Here is a 20,344-nt window from a genome sequence, read left to right on the forward strand (position 1 = left end):
GCGTCAGGTATATGCCTGACTAAATGCTGAGACTCCGACATGATGCAGCAGCTAAGACTCTGGCACCAGATAACTGGTGTTCAAGCACTGACTAGGGTATTTTTAGCCTCTCAGAGCCTTGGTATCCCCATCATCAACATAGAGCCAATAACAACAAACACACGGGAATATTACAAACATAGTATCATTCATTGGATACTTAGACATTCTACAAATATTTATAATTAAGCACCTATCATGTGCCTTGCACTTTATAGATAACGGGGATACACTGATGAAAAGTAAGATTCTATTCCCAAAGTTGCAGCCCAGCATCCAGACTATAGACCACAGACTATAGACTACAGAAGGGTAAACAATACACAAGCGAGAAAGTGAGAAAAGTTGGTCTGGGGTTGAAGACAGGTAGTTAGGAAAGACTTCTCAGAGGCGCGGTGATGTCATAGGGAATACTTTTTGATGAGAAAACAGGAGCCTTGCAAAATTCTGAGGAAAGGGAACATCAGGTAGAGGAAGCGGAACAGGGGTCCTGAGCCAGGACTGAGTTCAGTGTGTTCAAAGGACAAGAGCTGTCAGCCCGGTACCTGCTAGCTAGTAAATCTCCATATATGGAGGCATTTTGCAGTGGTTCAACCAGCTGTGCTCTTAAACTCCTTGTGGCCCTACACTTCCTATGTCTGGGACGGGTGTCCTTTTCCTAAGAAAGCTGACAGCTCAGCAGGTCAGGCTCGAGCTACCATGCCTGATAAGCCGAGTTCAATCTCTAGAACCCATAAGGTAGGAACAAATCAACTGACTCCTGCAACTGACCTCTGACCACACATACATGCACACATATAACCACACACACACACACCACACACATATACCACACACACACATAACTACACATATCACACACACACACATAACCACACACACCACACACACACAACCACACACACACAACCACACACACATAACCACACACACATACCCCCCCACACACATACCCCACACACATACACCACACACACATAACCACACACACCCCACATATCATACACACACATAAGCACACACATCACACACACAAACATACAAGCACACCACACTTACAAACATACACACCACACATACCACACACACCATACACACCATACACAAACAACACACACACACATACACAATCATAAACATACCACACACACTAACATACACACATATGCACACATACACACGTTCACATACACACCCTTGCACACACACTAAATAAATGAAAGAAAAAAAATTTAAGAAGTGTTGGGAGGCAAGCAAAAAACCTGGCTCTGCTCAGACAGAAGCTCAAGGGCTTTCCTTGAGGCACTGCCTCCACTCTCCCAGGACCCTGTTTGCTAGGCTGCTGTCCCCTCAGTAACCATCAGCAGCTCCACAGAAGGCTGAGGCTGGAAAGGAAAGGCCAGAGCTGCTGCAGAGGGCAAAGAGACCTTGCAATGACTGTCCTCTGGCCACTGCCTGAGTCTGGGCACATAACCTGTACCCTTGGTGACTTACTTGGGATGCTCCATGGTTACTTCCAACACAAGATCAGGAGGGATTTCAAAGACCTCTGGATCTTGACCGTTAGCCTGCAGGACCAGAGGCAGCACATCGAAGCGGCCATAGCGGGGCTTCCAGCCCAGGTCGATGCACAACTGAGGGACAGAGAAGCCAATAAGTCTGCAGGCCCAGGCTCCGGATTTGTTATGGGTCCCCTGCCCAGAGGGATCTATCAGAAGCTGGATCGGTACCTGGGTGAACTCCAAGGTGGCAGGATCCCCTCTGATGGTGCCGTTGGGCATCTGGTAGCCGGCGTACCGGATGAGCTGCGAATTCCAGACCCGGAAGTCATGCTTCCCATCGCTCCGCTGGGGGAACACCGTGATGGCCGACCTTCCCCAGACAGGAACATAGTAGTTTACCAACTGTCCCTGGTTGGGGTGAGTGGGGCAGGAACTCCCAGCCAGACTCCCTCCACTCTTCCCTGCACCCCAATCCCCAAAATCACCTGCCTCCTCCATCCATCCAGCTTCTCCATAACCATCAAGACCAACAAGGGCCCACTACTCTGGAAGCCTCACATCTCTCCCACACTCACAGTAAGCCCCCCTTCCCCCTGCCACCCTACGCTACCCCCACGTGCTTTCACTGCTGGATGATTGATGGTCTCAATCATCTCTGTATCTCACCCTGTCACCTCCTTCTCCCTGGCCCCTGGCCTAGCCCTGTGCCGAATCCCTGTTAGGTGTGCACCAAGTATTTTTTGCTTTGTTTTGTTTTGTTTTTGATTTTGATTTTTGTTTTTAATGACAGTGAATGACAGACTGAGCACACTGTTCCGTCCTGTCCGTGGTGTGACTAGCTCAAGCAGTGACTCTCACATGTAAGAAAAATCCCCCAGCAAAACCAAAGCCAGGAAACTAGTGTCTCCTTCCCACACAGGGAAGAAGGTCCTTCTATTTTGTTTGTTTGCTTTTGTTTTTGAATCAGGGTCTCACTCTGTACCTCTAGCTGCCCTGGAACTTTCTAGCCTTGAACTCATAGAGATCCAACTGCCTCTGCCTCCTGAGTGGGTTCTTTTTAACACATGACAAGGTTTTATGTGATCCAGACTGGCCTGGAACTCATGGCAATCCTCCCGTCTCAGTCCGTCCACTGCTGAAATCACTGTTATGTACCACCATGCCCAAATAAGAAAATTGTTTTCTTTGTTTTTGTTTTATTTTGTTTTTAAGGCAGGAACACATGGAGCCAAGGCTAGCCTTGAATGTCTATGTAGCCAAGGATGGCTTTGAACTCTTGATCCTCCTGCTTCTACCTTTCCAAGTGCTTGGATAACAGGCATGTGTCACTATGGCCTGCTAGAAGTGGCTTCCTATGGATATAACAGCCCCACAATTTTAAGTTAGAAAAAGGTGGGGGGGAGGAGAGCTGGACCTATAACAGAGGCTAATGGGGAGGAGGCCACTCTCACCATTCCACGTCCCAGAGAAGCTAAACCTTGCTCTTTTCTCTCTTCTTAGTTTCTCCTGGAGCCAGAGGCCCCTCTCCTATGCTCTCCAGCCTCTTCTGCCTGAGAGTGGTAGAATGGGCCCCGCACAGCTGGGAAAGGTGCCTCACCTGATGTTGCCATTGTTGGTGGCATAAAGCACGTGTCTGCAGATATGCTGGAACATTTCCTGTGCAGTGCTACAGTTCCGGGCATCGAAAACCTGCACAGGGCCCACCCAGAACACACCATGAAGACCATGAGGACAGAGGCTTGGGGGGCTGACTGAAATTCTTTGGGGACAGAGAGCATTTCTCTCACAGGGCCATACCCTCCTCTCTGCATCCCCCCATGCCAGTCTCTATGCTGCTTTACTCAGACAGGTGATCAGAAAATCCCATTCAGAAGGCCCCAGCAAAACCAAATTACCAAGAGAGTCTGGCTTTAAAGAACCAAAAGGCAGGGTCCCCACAGCCCCAGCCTGGATTGTCACCATGGGAGTGTGTATCACCACTGAGGCTCCTAGATTTTCTCAGTCCAAGTGTACTCAATAGGACCCTACCCCCCGCCCCCCCCCCCCCCCCACACAAATGACCCTCCAAGGAGACGATGGCCTAGGAGGCTAGGATAAATAAAATACTCTCTAGGGCCAGGAACACAAACACTGGAAGCAAACACTTGTAGCACCAAGGCCTCAGGAATAAGACATCCAAGGTTGCTGGTTGTCTCATGATGGCATGTGGGGTCCCCCACGTTTTTACATGAGGGTGGGTCACTTAGAGAACCTGGTGCTAAAATGAGATTCCAGACTCCTAGAAGGGGATCTGGGATACCCCACCTCAGGGTTTGGCTATAGTCCGGCAGAGCCCTGGCCACTTGCTCTGTCTCAGGGCCTGCCCACCCCTGCTCCTCCTCCTGCTCTGCCCATAAGACTCACCTGCAGATTGGACCACTGGATCCTTCCGATGCAGCGAGGGGCGTTCCTCCAGGCCATCTTGGTGGCAAAGATGAGCTCATCCAGAGTGAGCTGGTAGGTTCCTGTTGTTTCTATTTCCTTTGTTACAGCTTCCAGCCTGGCCAGATGTTCCTCTATTTTTGCCCTGGGGACAGGAAATTGTCAGGAAGATCAACAATAGCAGGACCTTACATGGGGATTAATTCAATCCCCAGAAAGTAAGAACTGATTTTGGACACCAGAAGGGCAAATTATGTCCCTCGGGACATTGTCTTCTGTAGGGCTGGCTTTGTGACCCACTCTTAGCTTACTAGAGACAGATTTTTAATACTCTGCCATCTCCATCTTGAAGGTTCTTGGTCCTGTTGGGAGAAAACCACACTTCCACTTCTACACTGGACCCTGCCAGTTGTCGTTGTCATGACAAGGTCTTGTCTAGCCTAGAACTTCTAACCCTCTGTCCTCCCTCTTTCAAATACCCGAGATTGCAGCTGCATGCCATCACAAGTAACTTAGGAGCCACTGCTGTGTTTGCTAGGCAGTCTTAAGACTGTAAGGTGTACAGTAGCAGGCTCAAGAACACAAACATAGTAACAAAGAGAGGACACAGACCCAGATGGTCTCCCTGTCAACCCCAGGATCCAAACTGTCTGCAGTGGATAGGACCTCCCACCTCCCACCTTCCACCCAAGGGGAGACTATAAGCCTTGAGGGCTCCTCAAAAAAGCAAGGCAGGCCCAGACAAGACCTGAGGTCAGGACTCAACTTGAAGGACCCTAGAGCCCACCCTACAGAGCTATACTCACTGATTTAAGCATACTTCAAAATAATGTCAAGGGAGAGAAGGTTGGTTGCAAAAACTTTGAAACACACACACCATAGCAACTTTGAGATTTCCAACCTGCATCACCAGAAGCTTTCGAAATGTCAACAAACAAAATTATTTAAAGAATGAACTTAGGATTAAGGTCAGCAGGAGGACTTGGAATGAAACAGCCTTTGGGGCAGGCAGAGGGTCAGGGCAACTCCTTTTTGACTACAGAAAGATTTGAAGACAAAACATTCAGCGATGTTTGTCTTCAGTGATCCCTGCAAGGGGAAACTTCTAGGTGAGGTCAGTGTCCTTCATTGTCAGAGGAAGAAGATTCTAGAAACACCCCCACTCTGTACCTGAACACGAAAACAGTGGGGGTCCACGGTTATGGCAACACTGTGTAAAGGAGAAATATGAAAACTTGGTGCCCTTTACCCAAGAGTGGGAATGCAGTGGCATCTCTTAGCTCTGAAAAGGAGTGGCTTTGGCATCAACATCTGTATTGGATGGTCATTCTCAGAAAGTCAGAAGCTCAGAAGGTCCTGATGCTCTGCATATACAGATATCTCAGCCCACTCTGCTGGAAGCCCACCGCTGCTGGTGTCCCTGTGGGGACAAGCTATTGGTCATCACCCCTATGCCCAAACCTCCTGGGGACAGAGATATGGACTTGTAACTGTAGGCAATAAAAAGCAAAAACATTTGCCCAGTCACTGAGCACAGCCCTGCTAACCTTCCAAGGTTTCCTTAGGTCTACCGAACTGTCTTTGGAATGCCAGCTGGGTGTCCCAACTCCAAAAAGAGTCAGGGTCCTGAGGGGCCAAAGGACTATATGTCAGAGTGCTAAGGCTAACACCCAGGGTCTCAGCACCAGCAGCTCCAAATGTCCGTCTTCTAGCAAACCCCACCTCCTCCCTAGATCTGTTCACTTGTCTCTAGGGAGCAGTGTTGACTACACCTGGCTCTTAGAGTTAACCCAACAACTCCATGTTTTTCATGTGCTTGGTGCCAAATAAAAAATGGCCAGATGAAGCCTATCTAGAAAAATCTCAGCCCCCTAAACGGCCACTTGTTAACCGAGTGGGAAGATCAAGGACACTGAAGTTCAACGCCACAGAGCCCCAGATACATATTTACACACACTGTCTGTTGTGTGGGTAAGCCAACACTTCAGAAATGTAGCACCCCACCAAGTTAGGTCTCCTGGACTCTAGCTAGACTAGGATGATGTCAGGGTTGCCTCTGGGGATCTTGCTCACCTCTGTAAGTGGAGAGATATGACCAGACAGTCTCTACACTTCCTTCTATTTCAGGATAAAAGACAGTACCCCCATAGGCTTCCACCCTTCACAAGACCACAGACAGCCCCTCCCAAGATGGTTGACCTTGGCCCCGGGGACGAGGCATCAGTGTTCTGCAAGCTCCCAAGTAAGGTCGAGAAACACTGCTCTAGAAAATGGAGGCCTCTTGTCAAGCACCCTCCCAGCTCTGGCATTCTAGGGCTGTACGGAGGTGGTACAGGTATCATCGAGAACAGCAATTTCTGCTCTGGATCCCAGATACCCTTCTGTGTCTCATGCCCAAAGTGGAACTGCTGAGTGAGGCTGTGCCACAAAGTGACACTGCCACAGTCCCTAGCTGCCAGAGCAGACATTTACTGTCTCTGCCAGTCATTCTTACAACTGGATGGGTAAATTGGTCACTCAGCAATGCTCTATAATCAGGCATCATCACCCATGCCCATCACCCCAGCACTCTAAAGAACAACTGTAGGTAGAAGCCAGCCTTCACTATTTCACGAGATGCCATCTCAAAAACACACGATGAGGGACCAGAGAGACGGCTGATCAGGTAAAGACATTTGTCACCAAGTCTGATGACCTCAGTCAACCCCAGGAATCCACACTGTGGAAGGAGATGGCCAACATCTCAGCTGCACTCGTTACAGGCCAACACTGTTCCTGGATATTTGTAGCCTCTAATTCATTTAATCTTCATATAAACTCCTACAAGGTGGCTGCATTACAATAGATATTTTGAGGCAAGAAAACCAAGGTGCTTGCCCAGGCTTGAACCCCAGACGATGGCTTCCTGGACCCCAACTCTTACCCAGGCCACACAGCCTTGCTGTGATTGCGACTGAATGTATTGCCAACAACACTGGCAATTGGCAATGAAAAAAAAATTGTATTCCAGGCTGGACAATACTTGGTTCTTGGAGTGACTGACTTGGTGGACTTAAGAATAAATGAGTCTGGGCACTGGACTCACAGAAGCCAGTACTCCAGAAATGTAGCACCCCACCAAGTCAGGTCTCCTGAATTCTAGCTAGACTAGCATGACGCCAGAGTTGTCTCTGGGAATCTTGCTCACCTTTGTAAGAGGAGAGGTCTGACCAGACCTCTTCCTCTTCAGAAGGAAGTCTCTAAACTTCCGTCTATTTCAGGATAAAAGGATCCATTCCAAGTCACTGTATTATAGCCCCTAGGCTAGGACACTGTTCTAATTTGCACACATTTGTGGCTGTCTGGTGAGCCATGCTATAAGATGCCCACTTTACAGATGAGGAGGTTGAGGCCCGATGGATTTTTCTAGTACTCAGCAGTGGTCTGGTGGAGCCAGAATCCAAAGCCAGTTACACGCTCCTCTAAACTTTCAGACATGTTTGCAGTGCTTAAGCCTCCTTTAGGCTCTCCTCTGGGCCTAGAACCCCAGCAAGTCTGGAGACTGCCGAGTTCACAGGTCAGAGTGGAACAGTAGGAAACAGGTCAGCCCCAGGGAGTAGGGCAGGGGACATCACCCTGACGGAAGCCAGACTTACTCTTTGAAGGAGCCATAATATTGGTTGATGAATTCAATGGCTTGAGGCAGAAGCTCCTCCAGTGGGGTGGGCTTGTCTCTGGGTCCTCTGGTCAAACTCTTGGGGTTCATGATGGACCCCAAGCAAGATTTGGACTTGCAAGTAGAATCCTAGAAAGAGAGACAGGGGTGAGTAAGGGTCCCATTCCTCACTCCATCCCATGGTGACCCCCATACCCCAAGCCAGTCATAAGCCTGGCCATTCTCTGTCTGATATGCTCACAATGACCCTACATAGGCTCCTTCTCCTTGGGGTCAATCAAGCTTTCTCCAAGCCTAGCTTCCTTCTCCTTTCCTCAGACCAAGTGGGTGTATGCTGGCTTCACTCTGTCCCTGTTCTCCAGGCAGCTAACGATACAACAGCCTCTGAGAAAACTCCACGGCTTCCTCCTAGGAGATATCTATCTGCTTTCCTTTCTAAAGAGATCCATCTGCCTCTGCCTCTCTGCCTCTCTCTGCCTCTCTGCCTCTCTGCCTCTCTGCCTCTCTGCCTCTCTGCCTCTCTGCCTCTCTGCCTCTTTCTCTGCCTCTTTCTCTGCCTCTTTCTCTGCCTCTCTCTCTGCCTCTCTCTCTGCCTCTCTCTCTGCCTCTCTCTCTGCCTCTCTCTCTGCCTCTCTCTCTGCCTCTCTCTCTGCCTCTCTCTCTGCCTCTCTCTCTGCCTCTCCCTCTGCCTCTCTGCTTCTCTCTGCCTTTCTGCTTCTACCTCTGCCTCCTGAATGCTGGGATTAAAGGCATGTACCACACCTGGCTTGTGTTATGTTTTATGTTTTGTTGCTGTTATTGTTGTTTTGAGACAAGGTCTTACAGTGTAGCTCTGGCTTGTCCCTGAACTCACTATGTAGCCCAGGCTGGCCTCAAACTCATGGATATCTGCTTGTCTCCTCCAAATGTTGGAATTAAAGGTGTGCACTGCTCAGCCTCATAGCATGAATTCTAAAGTCAGAGAAAGGAACTTAAAAGCAGGAAGGAACCTGAAAGGATCGTTAGTTTCATTCACTGGCTGCTTGAACCACTGTCACCTTGCTGTCCTTACAGAGACAGGAAGTTTCCTCTGCCAGTTCAGTCCAGTTTTGGGCAATTCAAATAGACAATTCTCAACTACTCTCAAAATCTAAGAAAATAGTAACTGGTTTCTGTAGCCTTTTGTCTGACCTCTTAGGTTATCTGCTGTCTAGCTGGTAGTTAACAGGAATCTTGCCTCACCTACTTCCTCCTGTAATTTATGAAGACAGACTTTCTAACATCTTTCATCTGAGAAGATGGCTGTCTAGTAAGTCCAGGGAATATGTAATGGGCCCTTATGGTGGCTTAGTTGGGACAAAGGTGATGCTCTCCAGACCCCAGACTTCTTACCGATGTAGCCTTGTGGTGAAGGGTGTCATGCAAAATCTCTCCACTGCCCCAGTTTTTGATCCTCACGTACTGTGGGTGGGTTGATGGAGTCACATGCAGCTTGTCCAGGGATTCTGGAACATTCTAAAATGGGTAAACATCCAGGGTTTTCCAAATGTTTGTAACCCCAACAACCATACAAGTGTCCCCTGGGTCTCTGTACTCTGCTTGTGTGAGGGACAGAGCTCTGTGTGGGCACACGAGGCAAGGGGCCAGTCCTCAGTGTTCCACCCTTCCCAGAAGTTGGGCCAGTGCCAGCTGAGCACTGCAGGTGGCTGGACCAAGGCCAGGCTTCTGTCCTTACCAAGGCCTGGCCAGTGCTGGCTCATAAGGGGAATTCAAGTCTGATGGGAGGGCTGATGCTGTGGCCGGGGCTGCCAAGGACAGAGCCAGGAAGTTAACAGATACTCTACTGTTTTCCTTCCCCAGGGACACCTTTCCATGCTCCATCTCTCTGCCACCTCTCTACAATCCTTAGGATGGAAAGGAAGATGGGATACATGGCCAGAAGCCAGGGGCTGATACTAGGGACTCAGGAGCTGAGTCTAGGATCATTCTGGAAAGTTGTCCCTCCTCTGATTCCGAGAATGTTCTTAAACTACCTGTGGTGGTTTGAATATGCTTGGCCCATAGGGAATGGTACTGCTAATAGGTGTGGCCTTGTTGGAGAAAGAGTGTCACTTTGGGTGTGGGTGAAGGCTGAGACCCTTCTGCTAACTGCCTGGAAGACACAGTCTTCTCTGGTTTGCCTTCAGAACAAGATGTAGAGGTCTCAGTTTCCTCTGCACCATGCCTGCTTGGATGCTGCCATGTCCCACCTTGATGATAATGGACTGAACCTCTGAACTTGTAAGCCAGCCCCAATTAAATGTAGTCCTTCACAAAAATTGTCTTGGTCATGGTGTCTCCTGACAGCAATGGAGCCCTAATTAAGGCACTACCCCATCTATTCTGTCAACCACCAGGCAAGTTACCTGGGTACCAGTGCACCCTGGGGACCTCCATTGGTGAGTATCAAGACTGTCACACTGTCTGCAACCTCCTTGGCTCCCTCTGTACATCTGGGTTGTTCCATTCACTCCCCAGCCCTTGGCTTCCTGTGTCTTCCTGCCCAGCCTCCAAAGGGCTGTTTAGCCTGAAGTTACCAAGGAGAAGATGAAGGGCTTCCCATATGGTGTGTGACCAAACCACTGACCTGTGCTGTCCCAGTGAGGAGCTGGGGGGCACCATTTTGGTGCTTGGCAGGTCTGTGACTCTTAGGATCATCCTGTGTTGTTGGGCTGTGAAAGGAAACACTCATTGTGAGATGGAGTCTGGCCGTGGAGGGGATTTGAGTGGCCTCTGTGGGTCCCGATCTAGCAGACAGGGCACTGAGAGCTAGAGGTGGGAATGACCTGTTCCCGGCTTCCAGTCAGGGAGGATGAGGGAGCCAGTCTTAGAGAATCTTGTCCCCACTTCCCTCTTCATCTTTGCTTTGACCACCTAAAGCCAAAATGGTAGGAGAGGAGCCAGCCAAAACTATTCAGACACAGAGGCACACACACAAGCTCTGGGGAGATGCTGGACTCAGAGAGTCAAATGCAAAAGCTCTGAGAACCCAGCCCTCCCAGGCCAGCAGGGTCCACCACTCACTACCCAGGCCAGCAGGGTCCACCACTCACCACCCACCCGGCTTAGCAAACTTTATCTTATGTATTTTAGGTTTTCATTTTGGTGGGTGTTGTTTGTTTGAGATATGGAACTTTCTATGTAGACCAGACTGGCCCTGACCTCACAGAGATCCACCTGCCTGTGGCTCCTGAGTGCTGGGATTAAAAGCATGCATCTTCAGGCCCAGCTCATCCCTTTTATTTAAAACTCATAGTTTAAGTTGGGCATTTTAAGTACATGCCTGGAATCCCAGCATCTGGCAGATTGTGACAGAAAGGTCAGGAGTTCGAGGCCAACCTCAACTACAAAGAAAGTTCAAAGCCAGTTTGGGCTCCATGAGAACCTACGAAGCACCCCAAACCCTTAATTTAGTTTGTTTACTCTGTACACCACTGGCCTCCAACTTGAGGTATTCCACCTGCCAGAGCTTCTTGAGTGCAGAGATTCCAGGTTCAAGACCCAGTGCTTGGCTACTCCAGGTATTTATCTTGTAAAGAGTGAAAGGAACAAAGGCAGGTACGGATGGCACACGCTTGTGTTTCTAACACCTGGAAAGTTGAGGCAGGAGGATCAGGAGTTCAAGGTTACCCTTATGCTAAGTAGGAAATTCAAAGCTGGCCTGGACTATATGCTACCTGTTTCAAAAATAAGATAAAAATAAAATTAAAATAATTAGTGGGGAAAAAAGAAAAAAAATATTTTTTAAAAACCAGTTATGGTGGTGTACACCTTAAATCTTAGCACCTAGGAGGCAGAGGCAGGCTGAGCTCTATGTTTGAGGCTAGCCTGGTCTACAGAGTTCCAGGACAGTCATGGCTATATACCCATACAGTCAGGCAAATCATCCATACACATAAAATAAATAAATCTAAAACAAAGCAAAACCCCCAAACTCCAGTTTAAACAATGACCCTGCTTAGTCTTTTAGTACTAACTCACTCCCTGGTCCCTCATCTCCAGTGAGGTTTGATTGTTCAACTTTATCATCTGTGTTTGGGTGAAACCTTCTCTCTCCCTCTGCTACAAGACTGCAGTGGGTCCTGTACTTACCTGAGAGACAGTCCTCAGTAAAGTCATCTTTGTGGTATGTTAGCAAGTATCATTAAAGAGGGATATGCTGACTGGTGTCTGAAATCCCACACTCAGAAGGAGGCAGGGGAATTGCTTAGCCTGGGCTGTATAGTGAGGGGCTATCTCAAACAAACAAACAAAACAACAAAACAACAACCCACCACCACCAAAGCAAACCAACAAAATCATTGAACAATTCTCTCCTTGCTTGAAACAGGGTTTCATGTTCCTCCAGCTGCCTTTGAACTCACTATTCTGCTGCTGATGTCCTTGAACTGTTGCCGCTAACTCCTGAATGCTGGGATTATAGGCATGTACCACCACACCCATCTGAATAATATTTTCTTTAACATACTCCTCTGATCTGGACTGGTATGCCTCACCAGAAAGAGGGAGACAAGAAAAAAAAAAAAAAAAAAAAAAAAAGCCAAGATTTGCTTTCTCACAATCCCCCTGCATACCTGCCCATGTTGGGCTTCACAATTTGGGAGATAGAATTAGATCAGAAACATCCCCTGGGCTATAGTAATAGACTTAAAGACAATGTCACCACCTACTCAAGTGCTTCCCCTAAACGTCAAAATGTTTTTAATGCTGTCTGAAGTCTCACTGCTGACACGAGCCACAGTTATGCTGGCCTCAGGGTCCACAGCCTAGGGTTGTACCTAATGCCTCAGCCTAGATATCTCTGACGCTATGATGACTGTCTTAGTGCACGCATACAATGTGTGCTTATGTGGGCTCAGGCAGGCCTGAAAGCAGCTAGGGGAAATGCCGGCCAAGGTTCACAGTGATGAGCACGATGGGATAAGCCATTGGCTATTTAAATCTCTTTCTTTTTTAACTTTTAAGTATCTTGACGTTTTTGTTATAATTGGAATTGTTATAATTTTTCAAGTACTTTTATAATTGGGATTAAGGGAAAAACAAACCACAACGATAAATAAACAGAGCTTTTCCCCAGCTACGATGTCCTGTTAGCTGATTTCGTGTGCTGCCTATTAAACGGGATCTAAGGACCAGATATCAGGTAAGCACTTAAAGGCATGGGACCCTTGGTTCCAAATTACTGCAGTTCCAAACCCACAGTCTTGCTGAGACCTGACTGACCCATTGCAGGGATGAAGGACCTTTATGAACTTTCGGGCAAAAGGAACTGTGGTGGCTTTCTCAGGCCCATAGAACCATCTGCTGTCACAGTGTCCCAGAACTAGATACTGAGGGTGAGTGCAGAATCCAGTCTGCAGGGGCTTAGGGTCTTGAGTCCTGAGATTGAGATCACACTGCTACCAGCCAGCCCATGTGTCTTGTAAAAAATCATCTTTGACCTCTTAACCTTGTTTGTTTAGAGCGCAGTAAGGAGGGAGAGCACAGCCAGGCGGGAAGGGGGAGTGTGGCTCAGTGGAAGAGCACTTGCTTAAATGCAGTTCAGTTCCCCGTACTGCCAATAAAAATAAAAATACTTTAAGCGGTGGCACGTGCCTGTAATCTTAGCATTTGAGAAGCAGAGGCAGGAGGGTTTCCAGGTTTGATGCCAACCAATCAACATAACTAGAACCTGTCTCAAAGCATCCAACGCAAAAAAGTTCCTTGGTGCAAAAACCCCTACTGGACTGCCCGCGTGGGCACTGTCCGGCCTCTCTCGCGTCCCAGCGGGGCCACCCGGGCGCCTCCCCAGGTCTCCCGCGCTGTACCTGGCTGGACCCACGCGACTGGCGACCTTCGGGCCGAAGATCCTGCGCAGGAAGCGACAGAGCCGCGGCCGGGCGGCGTCGCAAGCGCTGCTCAGCCCCTCGCGCATAGCTGGGCCAGCGCTCCTCTCTGGCGCTGTCCCTTTATCGCCGCGGAACCCCTCAGCGCCCGCCCCCGTAGCGCCCGCCCTCCCGCTGCGAGCAGGGCTCGGCTCCTAGTGGCCCTGGACAAGCAGGATGGCCTAAGTGTATTCCTCTCGCAGGGACAGTAAGGATCGCGACCCAGACTCCCCATTCCCTCACCTCCTAATGAAATCCAACCAAGAAAGAAATTCTTTACTACCTCTGCTTTCCCCCAGCAGAAGCTGGGGACCAGAGAAATGAGAGTCCTGCTCGAGGCCACACAATAGTCCTAGGGCCACCTCTACCTCTGTTTCACTAGACTGCTCCCCAGGAAATGTTTTACTCTTTCTCCCTGTTTCAGGTGAAGTAGGACTGCAGCCCTCAGGGACCCTTCTGGCTAATATTTCAGCAAATGAACCCCCAAGCCCAATAACACGATGGCGAGGAGTGGTTTTTTTTTTTTTTTTTTTTTTTTTTTTTTTTTTTTTTTTTTTTTTTTTTTTTCCTCCTGAAACCCTGTGCTCTGAACTCCCTGTGGGTCACCTAATGGTCCCACATTTACCTTTTGTCTCTAAACACATGTATACACATGCATGGACACACCCTGCACACTTCTGAATCTCTTGTTTACACAAAGGTTAAAGTCACCAGGAACAGGCTCTTGGTTTGCACAGATTTGAAAATTATGTTTTAAAATAAAAATAAATAACGGGCTCCCGTTGTTTTCAGACCAAAATCCCCTTTGTAAGCTGCTTCCTCTTCCAGGAACATCCTTTTGCCACCTTTCCCGGGCGGTCCCATTTCTGCTGGTTCCCCCTCCTCTAAGAAAGCCGTCTGCAGCCCATTAGCCCCTACTGACCCCACAGCCGGGCCATGCATGCCCTTAGGAGGCTCAGCAACACATTCTCCTATTACCTCTCCCTTGCTTGATCCCTCCCCCTCCCCCAAACCTCTCTTACGTTGCCAAGACTGCCCCCAACAGAGAGGAAACTGTTGCTCCCCGTGCTCAAACTCCACCCCCCACCCCGCAGCCCCCCCCCCTTTCCTCTCTGACCTAGTAACTGGATTTGTCTTTCTCTTTCTCAGCCCAGTCCGCAGTAAGTCCTCAGAGAAAGAGCACACAGGGTGTAGAATTTAGAGTTGGCTCAAATCTCAGCGCCTCCACTTTCTAGAAACTGACCTCATGAGACAAGATAAAAGCAGTTTCAGCCTGTTTTTTGACATAGTATTAAGGACACTAAAAATACCTGTGGCTGTGTATGCAATTAATCAATGGTTCAGTCAATCCATTGATTAACCAGAAGGGCTTTGTTGAAATGTGAGCTGGCAGCATAGTGCCAGGTGAGCAAGCCTCAAGTGTCCTTCCTTGTTAATGGGATGAATCTCATTCAGGACCTACAGTGTGGCAGCCAGGATGATAGCCGGAAGCCAGACTGTACAGTTTGAATACCTGCTTTACCACTTGCCAGCCACGAGATTTTAAGAAGACTCAAGCATGGTGGACTTTTGTCTCCTCTTCCCTAAAGTGGGAGGATAGTGCAGTCCCCTTCTGGGCAGAATCAAGTCTCAGTGTGGTGACAGCTACCCAAGATTTTGGCCATCTGTCTCCTTTACTCCTGACATGATGGCTCTTTTCCTGCAAGTGAGGAAACAGGGGTTTGGAGGCTAAGGGACATCCCAAACGCCACAGGATTATGAAGTGGCAAATCTACTACTCTCTTCTGCCTAAACTCTCTTTCTAAATCTGGCAGCACCAGGACAGGAAAATTTAGAGATTCCCTGCTTACTGCCTCCAGGGGGCGCTGCCCACTGTAGTCCTGCAAATGTCTGAGCCAGGGACAGGATGAGGCTTAGACGCAATTCTGTGTGTCACGTCATCTTTCTACGTTAGTTAGCCTCAAGTCCCTGCCTATGGCTCTAGATTCCTAGCATTCTCTAGAATTCTCCTAGCCCATCCTTATAAATTGCTGGAGGACCAGTTCAATTCTAAGATGCCCCAGGCCAACCTCAGATTTCAACTGACATTAGCAGTCCTGCAACCCAGACATTGCCCTCCCAGAGCCTCACTTGCAGAATGAGATCATAACAAAAGGCCCATGGAAGGTCAAGCTCAAAGAGTGTAGGTGTGTGCATTGTGTAGTCCTGGTGACAAAGAAGCCTCTTAAATGGCCATCTTGATACTCTTCAGTTGCTTAATAGTCAAAATAGCTAACTGGTGAGCCACATGCCCTGGCCAATCAGGAGCTGAGCTGAGCTGACCACTAGACTCTCCAGTCTCCATTCTCACATATTTCCCCTCTCTTCTTCCTCCAGAGAGTCTAGACACTCTTAGGAGCAGCAGGGGAGTCCTGGGTCTTCCTTGTACACACTGTAGCTGCACCAGACTCCAATAGAGAATTATAAGCAGGACCTTGGAGACCAGACTCTCTTAGGAGGCTGGGAACACAGAGAGCCGGCAGGGGCCTGGGGGCCCTGAGGAGATGGCTGGAGGTGGAAGAGAGGTTGCTCACCTGGGAACAGCACCTGGGGTTTTCTCCACGTTGTTGTTAATATCCTTTCCTCCTTTCAGGTCACCTTGGTAGGATTTGACTCTGAAGAGAAACTTCCAAGGGCAAGCCATGTCTGCAACTTTGTACTTCTGCTCCAAATCCAATGTTCTCTGTGGGACTGAGGAGAGGGGAAGGCTGTGAGGTGGGGTTGAAGGAGTGCCTAACAGATCAGAGCCTTCTCACAGGTGCGAGTGTCCCAGAGAATAGAGACAGAGCCCAGGTAAGGCCTGCACTGATGCTCTCTCTCCCCATGCTTGCTTGCACTCTAGGTTTTTACTTGGGGTTAAAATCTTGTGGGACAAACTCCTGTTCTGCAAAGACACATAACAAACCAAAGGGATGACTTGGGATGCCACATAGCCACCTACCGAGGACAGCAAGCACCCACAAGCCCCCTTAGGAGAATGCAGTTACTCTAGGCAGGAGTTACTCCTTGGCTTTCAGCAAGGTGGGCAGGAGCTGGGAACCTGAAACGGGAATGTGTGCACCTGACTGACCCTTCCTGCCACTTGCTGATGAGAAAAGCAAGCAGCTGTCATTAGTAACCTTCCCTCTGGACCTGCACTTGGGGCTGGCACTCAAGTCCTGGCCACCTTTCCTTTGATTTGGGAGTCATTATGCATTCTAAGCCAAAGACACTGTGTCCATGTTCCTTCTTTATTATTTGAACAGAAGTCAATGATTTGTATAATAGAGCATTAAACTCTCAAGAGTTGAGGTCATATCCTTTAAGAAAAAAGACAAGAAATAGAAAGAGAAACTGCCCTGGGGTATCTGGCTTCTCTGAGGCCAATGCCCTCCCTGAGGAAAGATATACTTGGAAGATACAAGTGAGGACAAGAACCCATGTAAGAGGGACAGTGAACCTCAGGGTCCTGATGACCTGCATCCTACTCTGAGTTTTTCTAGTTACTCATCTAAATCAAGTTAGTTAACTGAAACTCATTTCTTCACTCCTAAAATGGGATTAATAATATCCACCTTATCAGATCTGGGGTGGGGAAGGGATACATCCCAAAAAGATTAGCAAAGTAAGCTATGTGCATTAGAAACTCTCAGCAGGGTGTCCCCTCCCCTCATTCTGAACTTTCTAGAAAGCTTTATAGTGTAATTACCACAGTAAACATTTGTGGAGAAGAAATCTGACCACACTCCCTGTTCAACTGGCAGCCTGTCCGTCCTGTGGTTGCACCTCCTACACCTTCCATATCAGCTTCAGCCCATCCACAAAAGCGGGGAGGTGGGGCAGAAAGCCTGGTTTTCTGAGCTTGCCCAAACAGGAAGACACTCCTAAGAGCAGCTGTCCTAAACACAAGACTCACCTCGCAGTTGACTAGGCCACTCTGTGGAGTGAACAAGACCCAAGCCTGAGGAACCTCAGAAGTATCTCTGACAACCCAGTCCTCTCACCAAGGTGGCTGAGAAGTTTGAAACCAGTGACACTGTGTTCCGTGGGGCCAGAGTCTCAGTCTTCAGCTCCCTGTAAAGCTGTGGCCCTGGCAGCAGCCATCAGGTATTTATACCCACTCCATGCAGAACTACTTTGCATAAAGTCACTGGTCCCAAAGGGACAGTCCCCAGTTGAGTGTGCAAGTTAGCTCATTCACGATGGACACTCCTAGTCTGTGTGTACTATTACGTCACTCTGTGGTATATTCCTCAGCAAGGCTGCCTCTTCCTGGTCCCTGGTCCAAGGCAGTGGTGGCCCTTTGGCAGCAGGTAGTCACTTCAAAACTGGGACTCACTAGGGAGGGAGGCTTTTCTTTAGCTAAACCACATACCCTGGCTTGCAGCTGCTGGGGGATTTTGTTCTGGGCACATGGAGCTCTCTGGTTTTCTGTCAGTTCTCTCATTTTCAGTTTACAGCAGGAGTTTAGAGAGCTAGGAAAACTGGCAGTGTGGAACATGATGGAAAAAGAGGTCCAGGTTCCAGACAACCAGACCAATGAAGTTAGATGGTGCCAATATTCCAGCACGCCCAGGAAAACATTCATCAGGAGGGTTTCTAGAAAGGATGGAAGGCAAGCTGTGGGCACAGAGGGGCCCCTGGGATGTCGTCTGACTGGCATTTCCCCACTAGTAGTAAGTTAGCTTGGGCACCATAGTGTGTAGGGCTGAGCTGGGTGAAGCTTTTTTTCCCTCCAGTGCCATTATGTATGACTTTTTACATATAGAATTATAGTGTCCTACCTGGGTGTGGTGGCACATGCCTTTAATCCTGAGATTCAGGAGGCAGAGAAAGGCAGATCCCTGAGTTTGGGCCAGTCTGGTCTTGAGTTCCAGGACAAGCTGGGGCTGTACCAAAAAAAAAAAAAAAAAAAAAAAACCTGTTTTGAAAAACAAACAAAGACAAATAAATTATAGTTTCCTACAATGCTTTGAATAAAGCATTCGTACATGACATGGAATTTTCCATTATGAAAGTGAAATATTGACAGTATTAGGGGGAAAAGGAACAAACAGAGAGAGGGAAAATCCCCCCTGGTACATCCTGCCAGCGTCTACTCATCTTCCCATGGTTCCCAAATTCAGCTCAGCCTCATGTTTTGCCTTTGTCTAAGGTACACAAACTAAGAATCACCCAAAAAGTGTGTGGCCTCAAAAGTTGAGAGAACAAATAAATTGTTGATTGAATAAATGAATTACAAATCAAGTAATTGGGCTGGGGAGATGGCTCGATTGGTAAAGTGCTTGGCTTGAAAGTACAAGGACCTAAGCTCAAATGCTGGTCATGGGTTGGTAAGATAGCTCAGCAGGTTAAAGAACTTACAGTCAAGCTTGGCATAACACACACACACACACACACACACACACACACACAGTCAATCAATCAATGATAAAATGCTGGGTGTGGTGACGATCTGGGGAGGCAAAGTCAGGAAAGTGTCTGGGGATTGCTGGCCAGCCAGCCTAGCCTACTAGGCAGGTTCCAGGCTGGTCCTTTGTATACCTGCGAACCTGCACACAGTCACCACATGCACTTGCACAGACACAGACACACATACCACACACACACACACACAGGGGGCGGGGAGCTTATGGACTTCAGCATATCAAAGTCAACCTCCTTTCAGGCTTCATCCAGGCAAGCTGCTCCCCGCAAACCCCAATACTTGGGAAAGACTGAGCCCAAATGGGGAACCCAAAGTCTAGAAAAAAGAATGGATGATTAAAGTTCAGAGTGATGGGGACAGCCTGGTCCTGAAGGAGCTTGGTCCATGTTACTCAGGGGATGAACACATGCAGGAGCAACTTCACTAGGGTGAAGTTTAGAAGTTTGGCACAATGGAACCCCTAGCCCCTGTTTATGCTTCCAAATATTATAGCTATGCCTGCAACGAATTATATGTATCAACCCCTAAACTCTATGAAATAGATACTGTAACGTCCCATCTATAGAACCTTCCAGAGTCTTGACTACTTTGCATTGGAATACTTTGGCTGAATTCTGTCGTTTAATAGGTCCAAAAACCTGCTCTTGTGACAGAAGAGATTTAGGGCCATGAGCAGTGAGGTTCCCGGATGTGGGCTCAACACTGTGCCCTGTTGACCCTCTTAGACAGACACTCACATCTGGGGTGGGGAGTGTCTCCCTGGCCTTGTCCAGTGCCATTAATGTCCCACACACACACAAGAAACCTAGGCTTGTGTGGAACCCACTAACCAAAGCACAGTGTTAGGGCTGCCTTCCTGTGGTGACTAGCCTGTGGCCTTCTGACTCCTCACTTTCTGGAGGCATGAGACCCACAGGCCTGGAGGTTAGGTGAATCTGTTTTGTCACCTGAATGACTGCTGCCAGCCAGGGCTCTGATGTGCTGGCTCAGGGTAAGTGCTTGGTGGCTGTTTCTCCTCCCACCTCTCTTATTTTAGATTCTGGTCATGTACCGGCCTGAGCATGTTAGTCACTGTGCCCCTTCCAGTGCTTTCCCACCCATCATTCAGGAACCGTGGTGATTGGTGCAGGAGACAGGACTTGGGTCTGTGATAACTGTGTCCCCTGAGGCTTTAAGGACATAGCTAGATAAACCTGAAGGGTCCTGGATTCTAGTGACAGCTCCATGTCAGATCAACTATGTAGGCTCAGAAAAGCACCCCTCCTCTCTACACTGGGCCATTCCTGTGACAAAGAGTGACAGCAACCATTTGCCTGATGTGTCAGCAGCCACCAGCCCACCCTTTTCCTGTTTGTGTGTGGTACCTGGGAATTGAACTCAGGGCCTTCCCCATGCTAAG

General features: G+C 48.6%; 1 protein-coding gene across 2 annotated transcripts in view; it reads right to left on the minus strand.

Annotated features, from left to right (window-relative positions):
- Nos2 (nitric oxide synthase 2) overlaps positions 1-17,600 on the minus strand; it is a 38,439-nt gene extending 20,839 nt beyond the window's left edge. The window contains exons 1-9 of one of the 2 annotated variants that reach the window (XM_034505777.2): positions 17,434-17,600; positions 16,073-16,229; positions 10,223-10,307; positions 8,989-9,111; positions 7,598-7,746; positions 3,945-4,107; positions 3,139-3,230; positions 1,770-1,911; positions 1,534-1,673 (exon numbers count right to left, since the gene is read on the minus strand). In XM_034505777.2, the coding sequence (XP_034361668.1) occupies positions 1,534-1,673; positions 1,770-1,911; positions 3,139-3,230; positions 3,945-4,107; positions 7,598-7,746; positions 8,989-9,111; positions 10,223-10,307; positions 16,073-16,182 (1,004 nt within the window). In that variant the 5' untranslated portion in view covers positions 16,183-16,229; positions 17,434-17,600. Of the gene's footprint in view, positions 1-1,533; positions 1,674-1,769; positions 1,912-3,138; positions 3,231-3,944; positions 4,108-7,597; positions 7,747-8,988; positions 9,112-10,222; positions 10,308-13,442; positions 13,556-16,072; positions 16,230-17,433 lie in introns of those variants that run through there. The other variant, XM_034505779.2, reaches the window with a different exon arrangement.
- Positions 17,601-20,344: the final 2,744 nt, after the last annotated feature.

The sequence above is a fragment of the Arvicanthis niloticus genome, chromosome 6 (assembly GCF_011762505.2).
Source record: "Arvicanthis niloticus isolate mArvNil1 chromosome 6, mArvNil1.pat.X, whole genome shotgun sequence".
NCBI classification, from domain to species: Eukaryota; Metazoa; Chordata; class Mammalia; order Rodentia; family Muridae; genus Arvicanthis; species Arvicanthis niloticus.